The following is a 20,953-nucleotide window of genomic DNA, read 5'->3' on the forward strand; positions in this document are numbered from 1 at the left end:
GGATGACCCCCAAGGTCGGACAACCCCGGGGTTCGAACCCAGGACCTTCTTGCTGTGAGGCGACAGCGCCAACCACTGTGCCACCGGGCAAACCACATCGATGCTGTTATTGAGGAACGCGATATCGCCAACCACTCGTAGGGCTAGTTCTGGTGGCATCACCAGCCGATAAACCATTAAGGGTTTTTTTTGCTTGTTATTTAGTTCTGCCATGAAAACCACATTCTGACACACAATTTATTTAAATAAAACCTGGTTCAAGTTTTCTGAGTAGTTCTGTACCTCCCGCTCAAAGACACCAGTTTCTTCTTGGGAGGAAGTTTAGCTGTATGTGGAGAGCTCTGGACTGCGCTCCGTTGCTTCAACCACCAAACGTACAGAGCGCTCACAGCGCAGCGTGCGATCCTTTCACAGGGAAGGAAAAGAGGCGATTTGATTGGTTCATTCAACACCGGCCCCGACCACACCTGCTGACAAAATATTCCTCCCTGTTCCCAAAACGCGCCGCGTGCCTCTACCACCGAAACACCAAAAAACTGTGCTCGCCACGCCCCGAGCGGACTGAGCACCATGAGGATGACGGCACTCTGCACCGCGCACCTTCATTCACAAAAACAGACCCTCCGGCTGCCTTCCGTGTTTTACTTTCAATGACAAAAATGGTTTTCATGCCGTTTCCGTTTACTAGAACTTTGGACAGGCTACACGCATACACGCAAATACACACAGAAACACACACCTTACACAAATATCGTACCTGGAAGAGCAAAGATGAGTTTCCGAGCGCCATCGATGTCTACTGTGGCAAAGGTAGTGGGAAGACTGAAAGACAGGAGGAGACACTTCATTACTGTCTTACACGACTTTGTACAGTTAGATAGTTGGATATTTTTCACATGTGCTAAATAGAAAAATGAAAGAGAAACCACCCCAGCTAGGGGTGGGATGATACGCAAATCTCACGGTTCGATACGTCTCATGATTCAGGGCTCACAATTTGGATTCAGTATGATACAGTGGACGTCTTGGTGAGCAGGAGACAAAACACCATAGCAGTTCTCTATTTTTCATTTATTTTAAGACACAGGCCCAACAGTTTGGCATTATCAATGTTGATGGAGAAGTATAGAGAAGGCCAGAAGGAGTTACATTGTGTCTTGGTAGAATTCGAGAAAGCATACGACAGGGTGCCGAGAGAGGAGGTGTGGTATTGTATCAGGAAGTTAGGGGTGGCAAAGACGTATGTAGGAGTGCTGCAGGATATGTATGAGGGAAGTGTGACAGTGGTGAGGTGTGCGGTTGCAAAGACAGATGGGTTCAAGGTGGAGGTGGGATTACATCAAGGATCGGCTCTGAGCCCTTTCTTGTTTGCAATGGTGATGGACAGGTTGACGGACGAGATCAGGCAGGAGTCTCCATGGACGATGATGTTTGTGGATGACATTGTGATCTGTAGTGAGAGTAGGGTGCAGGTGGAGGAGAGCCTGGAGAGGTGGAGGTATGCACTGGAGAGAGGAACAGTGAAAGTCAGTAGGAACAAGACGGAATACCTATGTGTGAATGAGAGGGAGGACAGTGGAATGGTGAGGATGCAAGGAGTAGAGGTGACGAAGGTGGATGAGTTTAAATACTTGGAGTCAACTGTCCAAAGTAACAGGGAGTGCAGAAGAGAGGTGAAGAAGAGAGTGCAGGCAGGGTGGAGTGGGTGGAGAAGAGTGTCAGGAGTGATTTGTGACAGAAGGGTACCAGCAAGAGTTAAAGGGAAGGTTTACAAGATGGTAGTGAGACCAGCTATGTTATATGGTTTGGAGACAGTGGCACTGATGAAAAGACAGGAGGAGGAGCTGGAGGTGGCAGAGGTGAAGATGATGAGATTTTCACTGGGAGTGATGAAGAAGGACAGGATTAGAGACAAGTATATGAGAGGGAAAGCTCAAGTTGGACGGTTTAGAGACAAAGCAAGAGAGACAAGATTGAGATGGTTTGGACATGTGTGGAGGAGAGATGCTGGGTATACTGGGAGAAGGATGCTGGATATGGAGCTGCCAGGGAAGAGGAGAAGAGGAAGGCCAAAGAGGAGGTTTATGGATGTGGTGAGGGAGGACATGCAGGTGGCTGGTGTGACTCAGGAAGATGCAGAAGACAGGAAGAGATGGAAACGGATGATCCGCTGTGGCGCCCCCTAACGGGAGCAGCTGGAAGTAGTAGCAGTAATCAAACATAATGCAAGTGCAAAAGTTCTTACAAGTTGTGCCATCTTTTCTTCTTGTGTAATACAACTACTTTACTTTAAAACTTTAAACTTTAAAAACTACTAGAACGACCACGGTGGTCATTTTGACCATTTTGGAGTTTCAGAGTTTAATAACTGTTTCAGACGCACCATGACTACGACCGATGTGTTGCAGTATTTACAGGCGTTGGACAGCGGCCATTTTAAGTTTTTTGAAAAATAGTATTGTAACGATCACGGCTGTGTAGACTCGCTAGCCCGTTGGCTAACGGGTCGGACCCTTTAGTCGACTGCTTAATGTAATTGCTCATGGTGCGGCTGACCCGGGTTGGCGTCCCGGCTGTGGCGGGTTCCCGGCTGCCTCCTGAATTCGCTACAGTATTAAAGTTGTTAAAATGTTACTTTTGGTGTCAGTGGTTTGCTAACAGACATGCTAACATATGCAATGTATTAATATCTCAACTGGCTATTTATCGTGACACAATATAGAGTTTAAAAACTGGCGGCAATTTTGACCACACACAATCCAGTATTGTCCCACCCCCACCCCCGGCCCCAACCAAACCACCCCAACCAAATCTGTCACAGCCAACACTCTCCCCCATCTCACCCTGGCTTCATGAACACGCGTCCAAAGTGAATCTGAGCATGAAGGTCGATGTCAAGCACCTGCTTAAGGTAGTCCTGTTAAAGAGACGCAAAGACAGAGAGAGAGACAGAGAAAGAGACAGAGACAGAGAGAGAAAGAGAGACAGGGAGAGAGAGAGACAGAGAGAGAGACAGAAAGAGCGATGACAACAATGGTTATTGAACTGCAGTTTATTTGAATTACAACTTGACATGTTGATCTGAAGTGTGTTATGTTTTTTGCTAGGGACGAGTTCCATTATAGTTCCATTACAGTTCCATTGCAGTTCCATTATGGTTCCATTATAGTACTATTATAGTTCTATTATAGTACTATTATAGTTCTATTATAATTCCATTATAGTTCTATTATAGTTCCATTATAGTTCTATTATAGTTCCATTATAGTTCAGTTATAGTTCCATTATAGTTCCATTACAGTTCTATTATAGTTCCATTATAGTACTTTTTTTTTTTTAAGCAATATATTTATTGAATTTTGTTTGCAAATAACATCAAAACAAGTAATAGCACAGTGCAGCAAACATTTTCACCCTACCCCCCCCCCCCATAACCCTGTCCCTATAACAAGTAATACAATTCAAAGCAGGGTTAAAGAAGATAATAAAGATAAAAGTTCAATTAATAAAAATAATAAAATAAAATAATAATAACAATAATTTCTTTCACAGACTGATTAGAGGGTGTGGTTTTTTTCAGTTGCTTTTACGCATATAAACAGTCAGATAGAGTTGTTCTACTCCCCCAGAGCTTGTTCTTGATTAAGCAAGTTACCAACATTAGTATTACGTCTTAGGAAGTTCAGAAACAATCCCCAGATTTTATCAAAAACACTTTGTTTACGTCTAACAATATACATTATCTTTTCCATTGACATGTTTGAAGCCATTTCTTTAACCCACATACCAATTCTTGGTCCATCAACACTTTTCCAATTAAGAGCAATTACACGTTTTGCTTGTAATATACACATATCTATAAATCTGAACTCATTGCTATGTAAATGTGGGGTGGTAGGATATAAACCAAGAATAAAAAGCTTTGGACTCAATGGTAATTTCTTTGACAAAATTTGATCAATCATATCAACAACATCTTGCCAGAAGGTTTTCACTGCCACACATTCCCATTTACAGTGAAACAGCGTCCCCCTTGCCTCACTACACTTAATACAGGTATCAGGAATATTGTCCTTAAACTTGTGCAATTTAACAGGAGTTATATATGTACGCATCAGCCATTTATACTGTAGAAGCTTTAGGTTGCTGCTAACTGTCTGTCTCTGGGCCTCTTTACATGCCTCACTCCATTCTTCTAAAGATATTTCCTCCTCTATATCTCCCTCCCATAATCTCAGTTTTGTCTCTGATGATTCATCAGATCCAGATACAAATAAGTCATACATAGTTGAAATTAAACCTTTATCATAACAGTGTTTTGTGACTGCAACTTCTAATATAGAAATAGTAGGAATGTCTAATGAATGGCTTTGACAGGATGATATAAAACTCCTTAGCTGAAGATATTTGAAAAAATGATTCCTTGGAATGTCATACTTGGTAGATATTTCCTCAAAGGACATGAATACTTCATCCTCCTCCCTGTACATGTCTTGCACTTTCCTTAACCCCTTTTCAGCCCATAATATAAATCCCCTATCATTTTGCCCTGGTTTGAAATTGGCATTACCCCAAATAGGACTGAAGCGTGACCGGGACATATTTATATTCAAATACTTACAAGCATCGAACCAAACATCAATCATATTCAATATTATAGGGTTGTCTGTATTTTTCTTCAGATATTTACGGTCTGCTGAATACAAATACAGGTGCAATGGTAAGCCTGGTTTAACAGAGCAGGCTTCCAGATCAATCCAAGCTGGGGGACTTCCAGATGAGAAGTAAAACATAATCGACCTTAATTGTGCTGCCCAGTAATACCATTGGATATTTGGACATTTCAGGCCTCCTCGATCATATGGTAGATAAAGTAAAGATAGACGTAATCTAGGACGTTTATTTTGCCAAATAAAGTTCGTAAACAGTTTCTTGATTTTCGTGAACAAAGATGAAGGAGGGGGTAGGGGGATATTCTGGAACAAATAAAGAAATTTGGGAAGTATATTCATCTTTAGGATATTAATCCTGCCGATCATTGAAATAGGTAAGGATGTCCAACGCTCTATCGAAGCAATACTAGCGTCCAGGATGGGCTCATAATTTGACTGAGCAATCTTATTCACCTCAGGGACAATTTCTATTCCCAGATATGTAAATGTGTCTGTTGGGTTGAAGGTAGAAGCATAAACAAGACCATTCTTCCTCTCTGTTTCATTATAGTACTATTACTATTATAGTTCTATTATAATTCCATTATAGTTCTATTATAGTTCCATTATAGTTCCATTACAGTTCAGTTATAGTTCCATTATAGTTCCATTATAGTTCTATTATAGTACTATTATAGTACTATTACAGTACTATTATAATTCCATTATAGTTCTATTATAGTTCCATTATAGTTCCATTACAGTTCAGTTATAGTTCCATTATAGTTCCATTATAGTTCTATTATAGTTCCATTACAGTTCAGTTATAGTTCCATTATAGTTCCATTATAGTTCAGTTATAGTTCCATTATAGTTCCATTATAATTCCATTATAGTTCTATTATAGTTCCATTATAGTTCCATTACAGTTCAGTTATAGTTCCATTATAGTTCTATTATAGTTCCATTATAGTTCCATTACAGTTCAGTTATAGTTCCATTATAGTTCAGTTATAGTTCCATTATAGTTCCATTACAGTTCTATTATAGTTCTATTATGGTTCCATTATAGTTCCATCACAGTTCTATTATAGTTCCATTATAGACAAAAAGACAGAAACGCTTCCACTTTGGTCAAAGAGGAATAAAATAATACCACCCAGAAGTTAAGTGGCTCACTAAAATGCCAACAAAAGTAAGACAGACCAAGTTACAGACTTAGCTGGTGAGTACCTTCTCTCCCATCGACACCCCCCCTGAGGTGATGATGACGTCAGCACGGCTGATTCCCTCGTGGAGCGCCGACAGCAGGTCATCAGGACTGGCAGGACAGTGATAGTAGTGTCATGTTTACGTTTTCCGGGAACGTCTGAGATATGCACGGCAGTACAGGACTGGTGGCTTCAGCCATTCTCAAAATGAAGGAACTATTCAATGTTTAGTAAAAATTAACAAAGGGGGGCGTTCAGGTGGCGTGGCGGTCTACTCCATTGCCTACCAACAGGGGGATCGCCGGTTCGAATCCCCGTGTTACCTCCGGCTTGGTCGGGCGTCCCTACAGACACAATTGGCCGTGTCGGCAGGTGGGAAGCCGGATGTGGGTATGTGTCCCGGTCGCTGCACTAGCGCCTCCTCTGGTTGGTCGGGGCACCTGTTCAGGGGGGGGAAAGGGGGGGAATATGGTGATCCTCCCACGCACTACACCCCCCTGGTGAAACTCCTCACTGTCAGGTGAAAAGAAGCGGCTGGTGACTCCACATGTATCAGAGGAGACATGTGGTAGTCTGCAGCCCTCCCCGGATCGGCAGAGGGGACGGAGCAGAGACCGGGATGGCTCAGAGACCGGGGTGATTGGTCGGATACAATTGGGGAGAAAAGGGGGGGGATCCTAAATCCATCCATTATCCAAGCTGCTTATCCTAATTAGGGTTGTGGGATGCTGGAGCCTATCCCAGCAGTCATTGAGTGGCAGGCGGGGAGACACCCTGGACAGGCCGCCAGGCCATCACAGGGAAAAAAAAAAAATCAATAAAGGACATTTACACAATGTTTACATTGCATTAGTCAAGTCTAAATATTGAATAACTGACTTGACATAATGTAAATCTCACTTGATCAGTGGGCCTATCAAACACTGGGGGTCGCTGTTCCATGTATATTGACAACACCCACACTGTATGAGCCATGCTCTGGTATCGATAGGATCTAGTAGATTTTTTTTTCTAACCCCTTTTTTGTCCCCAATTGTATCCGGTCAATTACCCCACTCTTCCGAGCCATCCCGGTCTCTGCACGACTACCACATGTCTCCTCCCATAGAGTCACCAGCCGCTTCTTTTCACCTGACAGCGAGGAGTTTGGCCAGGGGGACGTAGCCTGTGGGAGGATCACGCTATTCCCCCCAGTTCCCCCTCCCTCCTGAACAGGTGCCCCGACCGACCAGAGGAGGCGCTAGTGCAGCGACCAGAACACATACCCACATCCGGCTTCCCTCCTGCAGACGCGGCCAATCGTGTCTGTAGGGACCCCCGACCAAGCTGGAGGTAACAGGGGGATTCGAACCAGCGATCCCCATGTTGGCCGGCAACGGAATAGACCGCCATGCTACCCAGACGCCCTGATCTGGTATCATCCAGACAGACAGACAGACAGACAGACAGACAGACAGACAGACAGACAGACAGACAGACAGGAGCTCAGCTTGTTCTCATATATGGTAAGATGATGTTCCTACTTGTCTCCGACGATGCCCAGGTTAATTGTGGGGTATCCATGTTCCTGGATGGTTGCCAGCAGAGTGGAGCGGTTGGAGTCTCTGATTTTTCCTGGGTGGAGGTCATCTTCAGGATTCAACAACTACACACACACACACACACACACACAAAAGATGGAGGGACTTAATCAGTAACCTAATGCAACCTCCTACTTTTCTACGACTCCAACTGCTTATGTACTAATCCTCCTCCTCATTTTAAAACATATCCACTACTCCCGATATCTTTCGGTAACTTTTTTTTGTTTTGTTTTGTTGATATTTTACAAACCCCCGCGACCCTGAGAGCAGGACAAGCGGTTTGGATAATGGATGGATGGATTTTACAAATTAAACTTCACAGGCGTTCAGTTCAACTTCAAGGTTTTCCACACAGTTTCTTAAGACAATAGTTTTTTCTAGAAATATCACAGGAAGTTGAATCAGGACGCTGCACCACCCAGCTGACAACATCCCCACCGACACAGCGGCCGGGGGAAGGGGAGAAACCCCACATTAAACAGGCCCTGGTTAAGTGTGGTCATCCTAACTGGGCGTTTGTCAAAGCCAGGAAGACGCCCAAACAGTGCACCAGCTGATTGAAGGGAGGAGAAGGACACCAGCTGTCTAAGTGTAAACCAGTGGTGATTCTGTATGTGGCAGGAGGATTGCCGTGACTTGTACAACGGGGAAACCAAACAGACGCTGGCCAAGAGGATGACACAACACAGGAGAGCTAACACGTCAGGCCAGGACTCCACAGTCTACACCACCTACAGGCCAGTGGCCACTCCTTCAAGGATGAGGATGTGACCATCCTTGATAGGGAGGAACGCTGGTTTAAACAGGGACCCAAACAGGCCATCTATGTGTGGAGGGAACGACCATCCCTGAAGCGGGGGGGCTAAGAGTACATCTGTCACCATCTAACAATGCTGTGATGGCAAACATTCCCCAGTCCTCTGTGAACAGTACACAGGGCCACTGTAACTCAGTCCCTGTGTTGTTTAGAAGGGTGTATTGTTTATAAACTGCATTGTTTATAAACTGCATTGTTTAGAAGGGTGAATTGTTTATAAACTGCATTGTTTAGAAGGGTGTATTGTTTATAAACTGCATTGTTTAGAAGGGTGAATTGTTTATAAACTGCATTGTTTAGAAGGGTGTATTGTTTATAAACTGCATTGTTTAGAAGGGTGTATTGTTTATAAACTGCATTGTTTAGAAGGGTGTATTGTTTATAAACTGCATTGTTTAGAAGGGTGTATTGTTTATAAACTATTGTTTAGAAGGGTGTATTGTTTATAAACTGCAGTGTTTAGAAGGGTGTATTGTTTATAAACTGCATTGTTTAGAAGGGTGAATTGTTTATAAACTGCATTGTTTAGAAGGGTGTATTGTTTATAAACTGCATTGTTTAGAAGGGTGAATTGTTTATAAACTGCATTGTTTAGAAGGGTGTATTGTTTATAAACTGCATTGTTTAGAAGGGTGTATTGTTTATAAACTGCATTGTTTAGAAGGGTGTATTGTTTATAAACTGCATTGTTTAGAAGGGTGTATTGTTTATAAACTGCATTGTTTAGAAGGGTGTATTGTTTATAAACTGCATTGTTTAGAAACTGTATTGTTTAGAAGGGTGTATTGTTTATAAACTATTGTTTAGAAGGGTGTATTGTTTATAAACTATTGTTTAGAAGGGTGTATTTTTTATTAACTATTGTTTAGAAGGGTGTATTGTTTATAAACTGTATTGTTTAGAAGGGTGTATTGTTTATAAACTATTGTTTAGAAGGGTGTATTGTTTATAAACTATTGTTTAGAAGGGTGTATTGTTTATAAACTATTGTTTAGAAGGGTGTATTGTTTATAAACTGCATTGTTTAGAAGGGTGTATTGTTTATAAACTATTGTTTAGAAGGGTGTATTGTTTATAAGCTATTGTTTAGAAGGGTGTATTGTTTATAAACAACATTGTTTAGAAGGGTGTATTGTTTATAAACTATTGTTTAGAAGGGTGTATTGTTTATAAACCATTGTTTAGAAGGGTGTATTGTTTATAAACTATTGTTTAGAAGGGTGTATTGTTTATAAACTATTGTTTAGAAGGGTGTATTGTTTATAAACTGCAGTGTTTAGAAGGGTGTATTGTTTATAAGCTATTGTTTAGAAGGGTGTATTGTTTATAAACTGTATTGTTTAGAAGGGTGTATTGTTTATAAACTATTGTTTAGAAGGGTGTATTGTTTATAAACTATTGTTTAGAAGGGTGTATTGTTTATAAACTGTATTGTTTAGAAGGGTGTATTGTTTATAAACTGCATTGTTTAGAAGGGTGTATTGTTTATAAACTATTGTTTAGAAGGGTGTATTGTTTATAAGCTATTGTTTAGAAGGGTGTATTGTTTATAAACTGCAGTGTTTAGAAGGGTGTATTGTTTATAAACTGCATTGTTTAGAAGGGTGTGTTGTTTATAAACTATTGTTTAGAAGGGTGTATTGTTTATAAACTATTGTTTAGAAGGGTGTATTGTTTATAAACTGCATTGTTTAGAAGGGTGTGTTGTTTATAAACTGCATTGTTTAGAAGGGTGTATTGTTTATAAACTGCATTGTTTAGAAGGGTGTATTGTTTATAAACTGTATTGTTTAGAAGGGTGTATTGTTTATAAACCGCATTGTTTAGAAGGGTGTATTGTTTATAAACTATTGTTTAGAAGGGTGTATTGTTTATAAACTGTATTGTTTAGAAGGGTGTATTGTGTATAAACTGTATTGTTTAGAAGGGTGTATTGTTTATAAACTGCATTGTTTAGAAGGGTGTATTGTGTATAAACTATTGTTTAGAAGGGTGTATTTTTTATAAACTATTGTTTAGAAGGGTGTATTGTTTATAAGCTATTGTTTAGAAGGGTGTATTGTTTATAAACTGCATTGTTTAGAAGGGTGTATTGTTTATAAACTATTGTTTAGAATGGTGTATTGTTTATAAACTATTGTTTAGAAGGGTGTATTGTTTATAAGCTATTGTTTAGAAGGGTGTATTGTTTATATACTGCATTGTTTAGAAGGGTGTATTGTTTATAAACTGTATTGTTTAGAAGGGTGTATTGTTTATAAGCTATTGTTTAGAAGGGTGTATTGTTTATAAACTATTGTTTAGAAGGGTGTATTGTTTATAAACTATTGTTTAGAAGGGTGTATTGTTTATAAACTGCATTGTTTAGAAGGGTGTTTTGTTTAGAAACTATTGTTTAGAAGGGTGTATTGTTTATAAACTGCATTGTTTAGAAGGGTGTATTGTTTATAAACTATTGTTTAGAAGGGTGTATTGTTTATAAACTGCAGTGTTTAGAAGGGTGTATTGTTTATAAACTGCATTGTTTAGAAGGGTGTATTGTTTATAAACTATTGTTTAGAAGGGTGTATTGTTTATAAGCTATTGTTTAGAAGGGTGTATTGTTTATAAACTGCATTGTTTAGAAGGGTGTATTGTTTATAAACTATTGTTTAGAATGGTGTATTGTTTATAAACTATTGTTTAGAAGGGTGTATTGTTTATAAGCTATTGTTTAGAAGGGTGTATTGTTTATATACTGCATTGTTTAGAAGGGTGTATTGTTTATAAACTGTATTGTTTAGAAGGGTGTATTGTTTATAAGCTATTGTTTAGAAGGGTGTATTGTTTATAAACTATTGTTTAGAAGGGTGTATTGTTTATAAACTATTGTTTAGAAGGGTGTATTGTTTATAAACTGCATTGTTTAGAAGGGTGTATTGTTTATAAACTGCATTGTTTAGAAGGGTGTATTGTTTATAAACTGCATTGTTTAGAAGGGTGTTTTGTTTAGAAACTATTGTTTAGAAGGGTGTATTGTTTATAAACTGCATTGTTTAGAAGGGTGTATTGTTTATAAACTATTGTTTAGAAGGGTGTATTGTTTATAAACTGCAGTGTTTAGAAGGGTGTATTGTTTATAAACTGCATTGTTTAGAAGGGTGTATTGTTTATAAACTATTGTTTAGAAGGGTGTATTGTTTATAAACTGTATTGTTTAGAAGGGTGTATTGTTTATAAACTGCAGTGTTTAGAAGGGTGTATTGTTTATAAACTGCATTGTTTAGAAGGGTGTATTGTTTATAAACTGTATTGTTTAGAAGGGTGTATTGTTTATAAACTGCATTGTTTAGAAGGGTGTATTGTTTATAAACTGTATTGTTTAGAAGGGTGTATTGTTTATAAACTATTGTTTAGAAGGGTGTATTGTTTATAAACTATTGTTTAGAAGGGTGTATTGTTTATAAACTGCATTGTTTAGAAGGGTGTATTGTTTATAAACTGCATTGTTTAGAAGGGTGTATTGTTTATAAAGTATTGTTTAGAAGGGTGTATTGTTTATAAACTGTATTGTTTATAAACTGTATTGTTTAGAAGGGTCTACTGTTTATAAACTATTGTTTAGAAGGGTGTATTGTTTATAAACTGTATTGTTTATAAACTGTATTGTTTAGAAGGGTGTACTGTTTATAAACTATTGTTTAGAAGGGTGTATTGTTTATAAACTATTGTTTAGAAGGGTGTATTGTTTATAAACTGCATTGTTTAGAAGGGTGTATTGTTTATAAACTGCATTGTTTAGAAGGGTGTATTGTTTATAAACTGCATTGTTTAGACGGGTGTATTGTTTATAAACTGTATTGTTTAGAAGGGTGTATTGTTTATAAACTGTATTGTTTAGAAGGGTGTATTGTTTATAAACTGCATTGTTTAGAAGGGTGTATTGTTTATAAACTGCATTGTTTAGAAGGGTGGGGACACCTGCAGTCAGGTGAGACTGAAGAGGTCACGTAGATGAGTCACGACACGTCTGTCTCACTAAACGCTGTGTCCAGAGGAACTGATTGACCTTTCTGTGATCTCCTCGCCTGCATCACTGAGCATGCATCAAGACTCTTTCCTCGTAATACTTACAACTGCAGTATCTTGTGTGCACGAAGGACTGAAAACTGTGCATTTGGAGCGTGTGTGCATGTTTAAATGTTCGTGCATGTGTGTAGCGTGTGCGTGTGTTTGTGTGTGTAGGCGTATGTACCTCATTGCCAGTAGACATGACAGCTACCACAGGAAACTTGTGGACGCTGACTTCAGTCACTCCCACTGTTGCCAACAAGCCGATCTCTGACGGACCCATGTGAGTCCCCTTTGCCAACACGCACTCCCCACGCCTGATGTCGTGCCCTATTGGTCTACAGACACAAAGGACAGCAGGACAAGATGGCCGTTATCACATACTGGTGGTGTTCCGTCCAATGCCTGCCGGCAACCCCACGTTTGAATATCACGAATCAGCAACATCTATTGTCGTTTACACAGCACAACACAAACACAAAAACACATATCCAACTACAAAAAAAGCCTACAAAAACACAACCAACATATCCACACACAAAAAAAAAGTGGCTGTCCAGGGGAACGAACGCCAGGATGACTGTCGGAACTGCCGGTCTGCATGGGCTAGCTGTTAGCTTAGCCTGCCCCGCTTCCATGTCCTGTCAGACCGCCCTCGGCGATTCCTCCTTGGGCGCAGCTCCGGGCGGGGCCGTGGTCCCTGGGCCCACAGGACACAGCAGACCAAGCTGTCCCAGCCGATCCAGCGCCAGCTCTCCCAGCCATCAGATGAAGACAAACTTACACGCAGACGTGGATAAAGACACTGCATGGACGGTACTGGGTGAGGCCGCCGCAAACGTGAATTTGTGCCGCCATCTTCCCACACTGGAAGTGGAAATATGTTTCCCTTGGTCAGTCTAACGTTGTAGGGTTCCTAATACTGTTATATTTTTGCTGTTCAGGAGAAAAACTACACTATTTCTGGCTTTTCATGACTGCTACCCAGGCTATACGACGATAGCACCTACAACGCTGATGCAAATGGAGATTTGCAGGTTAAGATGTTTTCACATTTTTTTCATTCCTGTCAAGACATGTTGTGTATTTTTTTCCAGTTTTTGAAATAAAAAATTACCATTGATGTTTTTTTATTTTTCCAGACCTGTGTCAGAACCAGTGGTGGCTAGTGCTAAAAATTGGGAGTGGGGGGCGCAATTTACCCACACCTGACAGCTGCTTTAATGTCCACACAGCCACAGAGTTATTAAGAAGGATAATGTAGCCTATAGATTCTATCAGGGTTGGTAGACGGTGGATGATTGACAGTCGAGACGAGGCGTGGTGGTGGGTGTGAACATGATTGACAGCCACGAGAATTGTCCAATCACATTAGATCAAAAACCATTAAAACAATACCAATTCACTGCCAATAGAAGTGGGCGTGTCTGAGGCGCACAGAACAGCGCCCCCTGGAAAATCTGAAGAAACGAATCAGACAGCAGCCTCAGGTCACCTGCTCGCCACAAGTTCGAGGGCTTACGTAAGGTATGGTTTGGGCGGCGCCCCCCACCCAGGAAGTATATGTATTCAGACAGGAAGTATATGTATTCAGACAGGAAGTATATGTATTCAGACAGGAATCAACCAAATACCATCTGAACCAATATGTAATGCTGCTGACAGGCGCTCGCAGACTGACAACACTTTTATTTCATCATTATATAACTAAATTATATTTAACATGTTTAAGTAGATTTTCATCTCTTGACGTTTGAAGGGAGCGGCGCCCCAGCCCCCTCTACTGGCCAGCCGTCACTGGTCAGAATCTGGACCTTTTAACATGCGTTTCTTTACTGACCTTCAACTCGGACTATTATTTAATATTCTGGCTGTGTTGATCTCACCTGATGTCCTGTCCAGGCCTGGCCTGCACCATGATCCTCACCTCCAACTCCTCTGTGCCCTGAAACACACAACCCATGATATAACACCACCACAGAGCCAGCTGGTGACAACAACTGAAACTGCCATTCCGTTTTTGTGTCTTATACAAGGGGGGCAGTTTCTACATGTAGTGTCAAAGCTTGAACAAGACGTGAGTGTGTGTTGGTCGGAATGATGATGTCAGCAGTGTTTATCATTTCTAAAAGTAGCATGACTTTCATAATAAAGTGTACGTCACAGTCTGACAGTGCTGGTTAGAAGTAGGCCTGGGCACTTTTATCAGAGCACTGACAATTACACTTAAGAATCCTTCCAGAAGCCAACTTGCAGAACTCAATTCTTTGCATAAAGGGAGAGTAGGTGGGTTTCCATTGCAGTTTTAAGCAAAGTAGAAGCAATTTTTTTAAAACGCTGACAAAACACAACTGCGGCTGATCTACGTGTCCATTGAGTGGTGTTATGCAATTATAGCTGGACTTCCTCCTCTCGCGATGGTCTCCAAGACCTGGTCAGTGGCAGCCATGGTGATTTCGATTGCATGCAGTGCAATAGCCGTGGTGGTGTTTAACCGAAGGAGACGAGGACACATGATGCACGCAGTGACGGAAAGGCAAACCCTTCATACCTGGCAGCAGCCACGCAGCAGGGATTTATGGGTAGTCATTGTCCACAAAGGTTTTACAGAGGTCCTGTGGATCCAAAACTTCAGAATGACCCGCTTAACATTTGATGAGTTGTGCAACAATAGGACCCCTCGTGGCACCTGCTGTATCACGCCTGAGGGAGCCGGTTCCAACCGGGAAGCACATAGCCATCGTTCTTTATAAGGTGCCATATCCTACGGCCCATTATTCCCAAACCCCAATAGTCTGAAGAATGTCCCATTGACCCAAAAGGCCATTTGTCCGACAGCCCGTCATCTTGCCAATCATTGATCTGAACTGGCCAGACATGAATACAAGAGAGCTGATATTTTTGGTGAAGAAGAGATGACATTCCCACAAACGCTTTCTACATTACACCTCCTATGTTCCGCGTGAATCAGTAGTAAATGGTATCTTCCCATCTGCACGTCAAAATACGGGGGGATTACCATGTAGGTATCACAATTTGTGGGCGACCCACACACCAACAGCTACGGTAAGGGAAACACTGCCTTATCAATGCTAAAACACAGGCTAACTGTTCATACTTTGAGTTCCTCTAAGTTCTGAAGTGCTGGGATAGTCGGTAATGCCGTGTACTGTCCAGTGCACTAAAATATTGGGTAACACTTTAGTATGGGGAACATAAAAAAACTTAATTACTAGTGAATTAGTAATGATCAAGATGTCACTTTAGTATAGGGAACATATTCTAAGTAACAAAAACTTAATTTAGAGTAATGTAACACTATGAACACTTGTAGTTTTGTGTGTTGTTATGTAAGAACAGACCATATTCATTAAGTGTTGGTAAGGGAGAATAACTCTTCTTGTGGTACTACCACCTTATAAAGGCCATACTAAGCAAAGCATATTGAGATGCTACTACTAATAAGCAATACTTCTGAGGTTATAGAGGGAAAACTCACAGTTAATGGCTTACTGGTTGTATAATAAGGCCATGCAGAATAAGGCATTAATGAGTACGTAATAATGACCAATTAAGAGCCAATATATTGCTAATTTGCATGCTAATAAGCACCTAATTAATGGTGACTACGTTCCCCATACTAAAGTGTTACCAAATATTGTTTAGCCATGAAAAAAGTATTCGCCCCTTCCTGATATCCTCTATTTTTGCACATTTGTCACACTTAATTGGTTCAGATCTTAACATAAAATGCAATATAAGGGCGTCCGGGTTAGCGTAGCAGTCTATTCCGTTGCCTAGCAACGCGGCGATCTCCAGTTCGAATCCCCGTGTTACCTGCGGCTTGGTTGGGCGTCTCTACCGACACAATTGGCCGTGTCTGTGGGTGGGAAGCCGGATGTCGGTATGTGTCTTGGTCGCTGCACTAGCGCCTCCTCTGGTTGGTCGGGGTGCCGGTTTGGGGGGGAGATGCCCCTTAAATTTATTTCTAATTAGACAGATGCCCCTTAAAGTTATTTTTAATCAGAAATAAAAGTGACGAAGAGCTTTTATTTGTAAGAAACAGGAGGATTAAAATTGAAGAATTTCCACTTCGGTCTTTCATTTATGGCAAAATGACACATTAGATGGTCTGATAACTACAGATGAATAAATATGTATTTATTTAACCAAATAACCGGACTGTCACAATGACTCTGCATCCTCTGCTCTGACTAGATGGGTGTTCTGAGTAGCATTCTGCAAAGGCATACTCACATCTTCAGACTCCCGCAGCAGCTCTGTGTCCTCCACCTGTACCACGGCGTCGGCTCCACAGGGGATAGGAGCCCCGGTTGTCACCCTCATCACCTGACCCGGCATCACTGTATGAGTAGGCTGCACGCCAGCACAGACACAACATGTAGCGGACACACAAAATGCACACACACACACACACAGACAGATCAGCGGAGAGCGTAGACACATAATCAAATCAGTCAGGTGAAACGTTCAATACCCAGAGCTCTGCAGCTCATTTCGTGCTCTGACTGCTTACAGAGGCTGCCAGAACAACTCTTCTCAGCCTCACCCTCCGTGATTGCTGGAGAGGTGGTGCTGCCGGTGTCTGCGCTCCTAAGTGTTCAGTGTTGGTAACGATATCGAGGTTTGTTGTCCTGTCTAGTAGCCAGTTATGACTTGCTGTTGGAGCAATTAGATGTACTGTGGAGAAAGCTGACCTCTAGTGGAGAAACGGGATAATTGCGCGTGTTAAAAGCAGTTGCGTATTAGTGGCTCTGACCTGTTGTCCAGCCTGTGATTCTCCCATGATGAAGCGATCTCCCGGGCCATCAGCAGCTGGAGGTAAATGACAATAACAACAACTGTGTAACGGTGAAAATTAGATAATGTTATTGTTTTTGCAAAGGTAATGAACAACTCGTTTAGAGGTTTTCTCGAAATACTCAACGCTCCAGCGCTGAAGATTTGCAAGCAAACAAATGTCCCTCTTGATATTTTCCATTGCTGGTTTATTTCAGACAACAGCTAGTCCACAAATATCCAAACATGGATGCTTTTAGCAGGCATCCGGGTGGCGTAGCGGTCTAGTCCGTTGCCTACTGACACAGGGATCGCCTTACGTGGGTACCCACATCCGGCTTCCCACCTGCAGACAGGGCCAGTTGTGTCTGTAGGGACGCCCGACCGAGCCGCAGGTAACACGGGGATTCGAACCGGCGATCCCGTGTTGGTAGGCAACAGATAGACTGCTACACTACCTGGACACCCTGGGTGTCAGTAAATTAAACAAAAATGCTGATCCTCAGGATTGTAGCTCTAATGCTAACAGAACCAAATACCGCTGCACTGCCAATAAAGAGCAGAGTTATGTGCATTACTATGGTTGTCAGTCAGTATCATGTAATTCAGCAGACTGTTGTATTAGCAACCGCATTGGTCTCACCTCGCACGGCGTAGCCATCTTTAACGGAGGCAGGGAACGGAGGCAGGTTGTCTTTGGCATAGATGTCCTGAGCTAGCACACGACCCATACCGTCTGGACACAGACAGAACCAGGTGGTTAAGACCAGCCAGTCAGCAGAGTTACACAAGCCAAGCCAAACCACATCCCCTGATGGACACCCGAGACGCACAGGCAGTAAGAGTGACTGCATTTGACTCCACACCTATGTGTGTGTGTGTCAGTGAGTGCATCAGTGTGTGTGCATTTGTCTGCATGTGAATCTGTGTGTTGTGTGAAAGGTGCGGCTATGTGCCCATGTACGTTTGTACGCTGCACGTGTTTGGTCAGCTGACTCCCCCGGTATATGGATGACCTCATCTCAAAGACAGAGGTGTGTGTGTGTGTTAGGTCTGTGTATGCGGATGACACGCTCACCTCTGTAATTGATGACCTCAGTTCCAAGAATAGGTGTCATCTCGAGAACAGTGATGAAGGCTTTGTCCATTGACGTCAGCGGGAAAGGAGACATACGATGACGACGTGCAACTTTACTGATGTCTACAGCGCTGTGGCCTAGTGCACACACACACACACACACACACACACACACACACACACACACACACATACACACACACACACACACACACATACACACACACACACAAAACATCTGTGAGAGGGGATGTGTGGTAATGACGGCCTGATCTAAAGACTCTGCTCCTCTTTCCTTGTGACGTTAAAATTCCAGCATTTGATGGAAATGGAAATTCCCGTTACAAGGCTGCCACATTAACCAGATCAGGAGTTCACTCGCACACACACAAACACGCACACATACATGCGTGTGCACAAACTTACTGGCTCTAAGAATGTTCTCATTGCTGCCGCATCTGGACTGCACCTACACACAGAGAGACAGTAATAAGGAAGGGGGAGATGTAGGAAAGAAAAAGTGTGCGAAAACAGAGGTAGTGAGCAAGAGATGGGGGAAGAAACAGGAAAAGCACAACAGAAAGGTTACGTGTGCGTTCCATGAGCTGTGCGACTGCTGACACACCAGTTTACATGCTCCTCCGCTGATGTGATCAATGAGCTAATCTACATTTTGTACTTCCAAACAACGACATCTGATGAGTATCAGTCAGGACTGTAACAACACCTGATGAGTGGCAGTCAGGACTGTAACAACAACAACACCTGATGAGTGGCAGTCAGGACTGTAACAACACCATCTGATGAGTGGCAGTCAGGACTGTAACAACAACATCTGATGAGTGGCAGTCAGGACTGTAACAACAACATCTGATGAGTGGCAGTCAGGACTGTAACAACAACACCTGATGAGTGGCAGTCAGGACTGTAACAACATCTGATGATTGGCGGTCAGGACTGTAACAACAACAACAACACCTGATGAGTGGCAGTCAGGACTTTAACAACAACACCTGATGAGTGGCAGTCAGGACTGTAACAACAACACCTGATGAGTGGCAGTCAAGACTGTAACAACACCTGATGATTGGCAGTCAGGACTGTAACAACATCTGATGAGTGGCAGTCAGGACTGTAACAACACCTGATGAGTAGCAGTCAGGACTGTAACAACATCTGATGAGTGGCAGTCAGGACTGTAACAACAACACCTGATGAGTAGCAGTCAGGACTGTAACAACAACACCTGATGAGTGGCAGTCAGGACTGTAACAACAACATCTTATGAGTGGCAGTCAGGACTGTAACAACAACATCTGATGAGTGGCAGTCAGGACTGTAACAACAACATCTGATGAGTGGCAGTCAGGACTGTAACAACAACATCCGATGATTGGCAGTCAGGACTGTAACAACAACATCTGATGAGTGGCAGTCAAGACTGTAACGACAACACCTGATGTGTAGCAGTCAGGACTGTAACAACAACACCTGATGAGTAGCAGTCAGGACTGTAACAACAACATCTGATGAGTGGCAGTCAAGACTGTAACGACAACACCTGATGAGTGGCAGTCAGGACTGTAACAACACCTGATGAGTGGCAGTCAGGACTGCAACAACAGAATCTAATGATTGGCAGTCAGGACTGTAACAATATCTGATGATTGGCAGTCAGGACTGTAACAACAACAACATCTGATGAGTGGCAGTCAGGACTGTAACAACAACACCTGATGAGTGGCAGTCAGGACTGTAACAACACCTGATGAGTGGCAGTCAGGACTGTAACAACAACATCTGATGAGTAGCAGTCAGGACTGTAACAACAACACCTGATGAGTAGCAGTTAGGACTGTAACAACAACATCTGATGGTTGGCAGTCAAGACTGTAACAACATCTGATGATGAGTGGCAGTCAGGACTGTAACAACACCTGATGAGTAGCAGTCAGGACTGTAACAACAACATCTGATGAGTGGCAGTCAAGACTGTAACAACATCTGATGATGAGTGGCAGTCAGGACTGTAACAACATCTGATGAGTGGCAGTCAGGACTGTAACAACAACATCTTATGAGTGGCAGTCAGGACTGTAACAACAACATCTGATGAGTGGCAGTCAAGACTGTAACGACAGCAGTCAGGACTGTAACAACACCTGATGAGTGGCAGTCAGGACTGTAACAACAACATCTAATGATTGGCAGTCAGGACTGTAACAATATCTGATGATTGGCAGTCAGGACTGTAACAACAACAACACCTGATGAGTGGCAGTCAGGACTGTAACAACAACACCTGATGAGTGGCAGTCAGGACTGTAACAATATCTGATGATTGCCAGTCAGGACTGTAACAACAACAACACCTGATGAGTGGCAGTCAGGACTGTAACAACAACACCTGATGAGTGGCAGTCAGGACTGTAACAACACCTGATGAGTGGCAGTCAGGACTGTAACAACATCTGATGAGTAGCAGTCAGGACTGTAACAACAACATCTGATGGTTGGCAGTCAGGACTGTAACAACAACATCTGATGAGTGGCAGTCAGGACTGTAACAACAACACCTGGTGAGTAGCAGTCAGGACTGTAACAACAACATCTGATGAGTGGCAGGCAGGACTGTAACAACATCTGATGATGAGTGGCAGTCAGGACTGTAACAACAACACCTGATGAGTAGCAGTCAGGACTGTAACAACAACATCTGATGAGTGGCAGTCAAGACTGTAACAACATCTGATGATGAGTGG

At 42.2% G+C, this 20,953-nt stretch overlaps 1 protein-coding gene across 1 annotated transcript in view; it reads right to left on the bottom strand.

Moving 5' to 3' along the window:
* Nucleotides 1-20,953, bottom strand: part of gphna (gephyrin a) — a 97,186-nt gene that overhangs the window by 31,191 nt on the left and 45,042 nt on the right. Inside the window, exons 10-20 of the mRNA XM_056295475.1 lie at nt 18,618-18,660; nt 18,192-18,329; nt 17,757-17,849; nt 17,094-17,149; nt 16,571-16,690; nt 14,200-14,258; nt 12,498-12,651; nt 7,387-7,508; nt 5,886-5,973; nt 2,844-2,917; nt 758-822 (exon numbers count right to left, since the gene is read on the bottom strand). Of these exons, the coding sequence (XP_056151450.1) occupies nt 758-822; nt 2,844-2,917; nt 5,886-5,973; nt 7,387-7,508; nt 12,498-12,651; nt 14,200-14,258; nt 16,571-16,690; nt 17,094-17,149; nt 17,757-17,849; nt 18,192-18,329; nt 18,618-18,660 (1,012 nt within the window). The remainder of the gene's footprint in view (nt 1-757; nt 823-2,843; nt 2,918-5,885; nt 5,974-7,386; nt 7,509-12,497; nt 12,652-14,199; nt 14,259-16,570; nt 16,691-17,093; nt 17,150-17,756; nt 17,850-18,191; nt 18,330-18,617; nt 18,661-20,953) is intronic.

The sequence above is a fragment of the Lampris incognitus genome, chromosome 16, assembly GCF_029633865.1.
Source record: "Lampris incognitus isolate fLamInc1 chromosome 16, fLamInc1.hap2, whole genome shotgun sequence".
Lineage (NCBI taxonomy): Eukaryota > Metazoa > Chordata > Actinopteri > Lampriformes > Lampridae > Lampris > Lampris incognitus.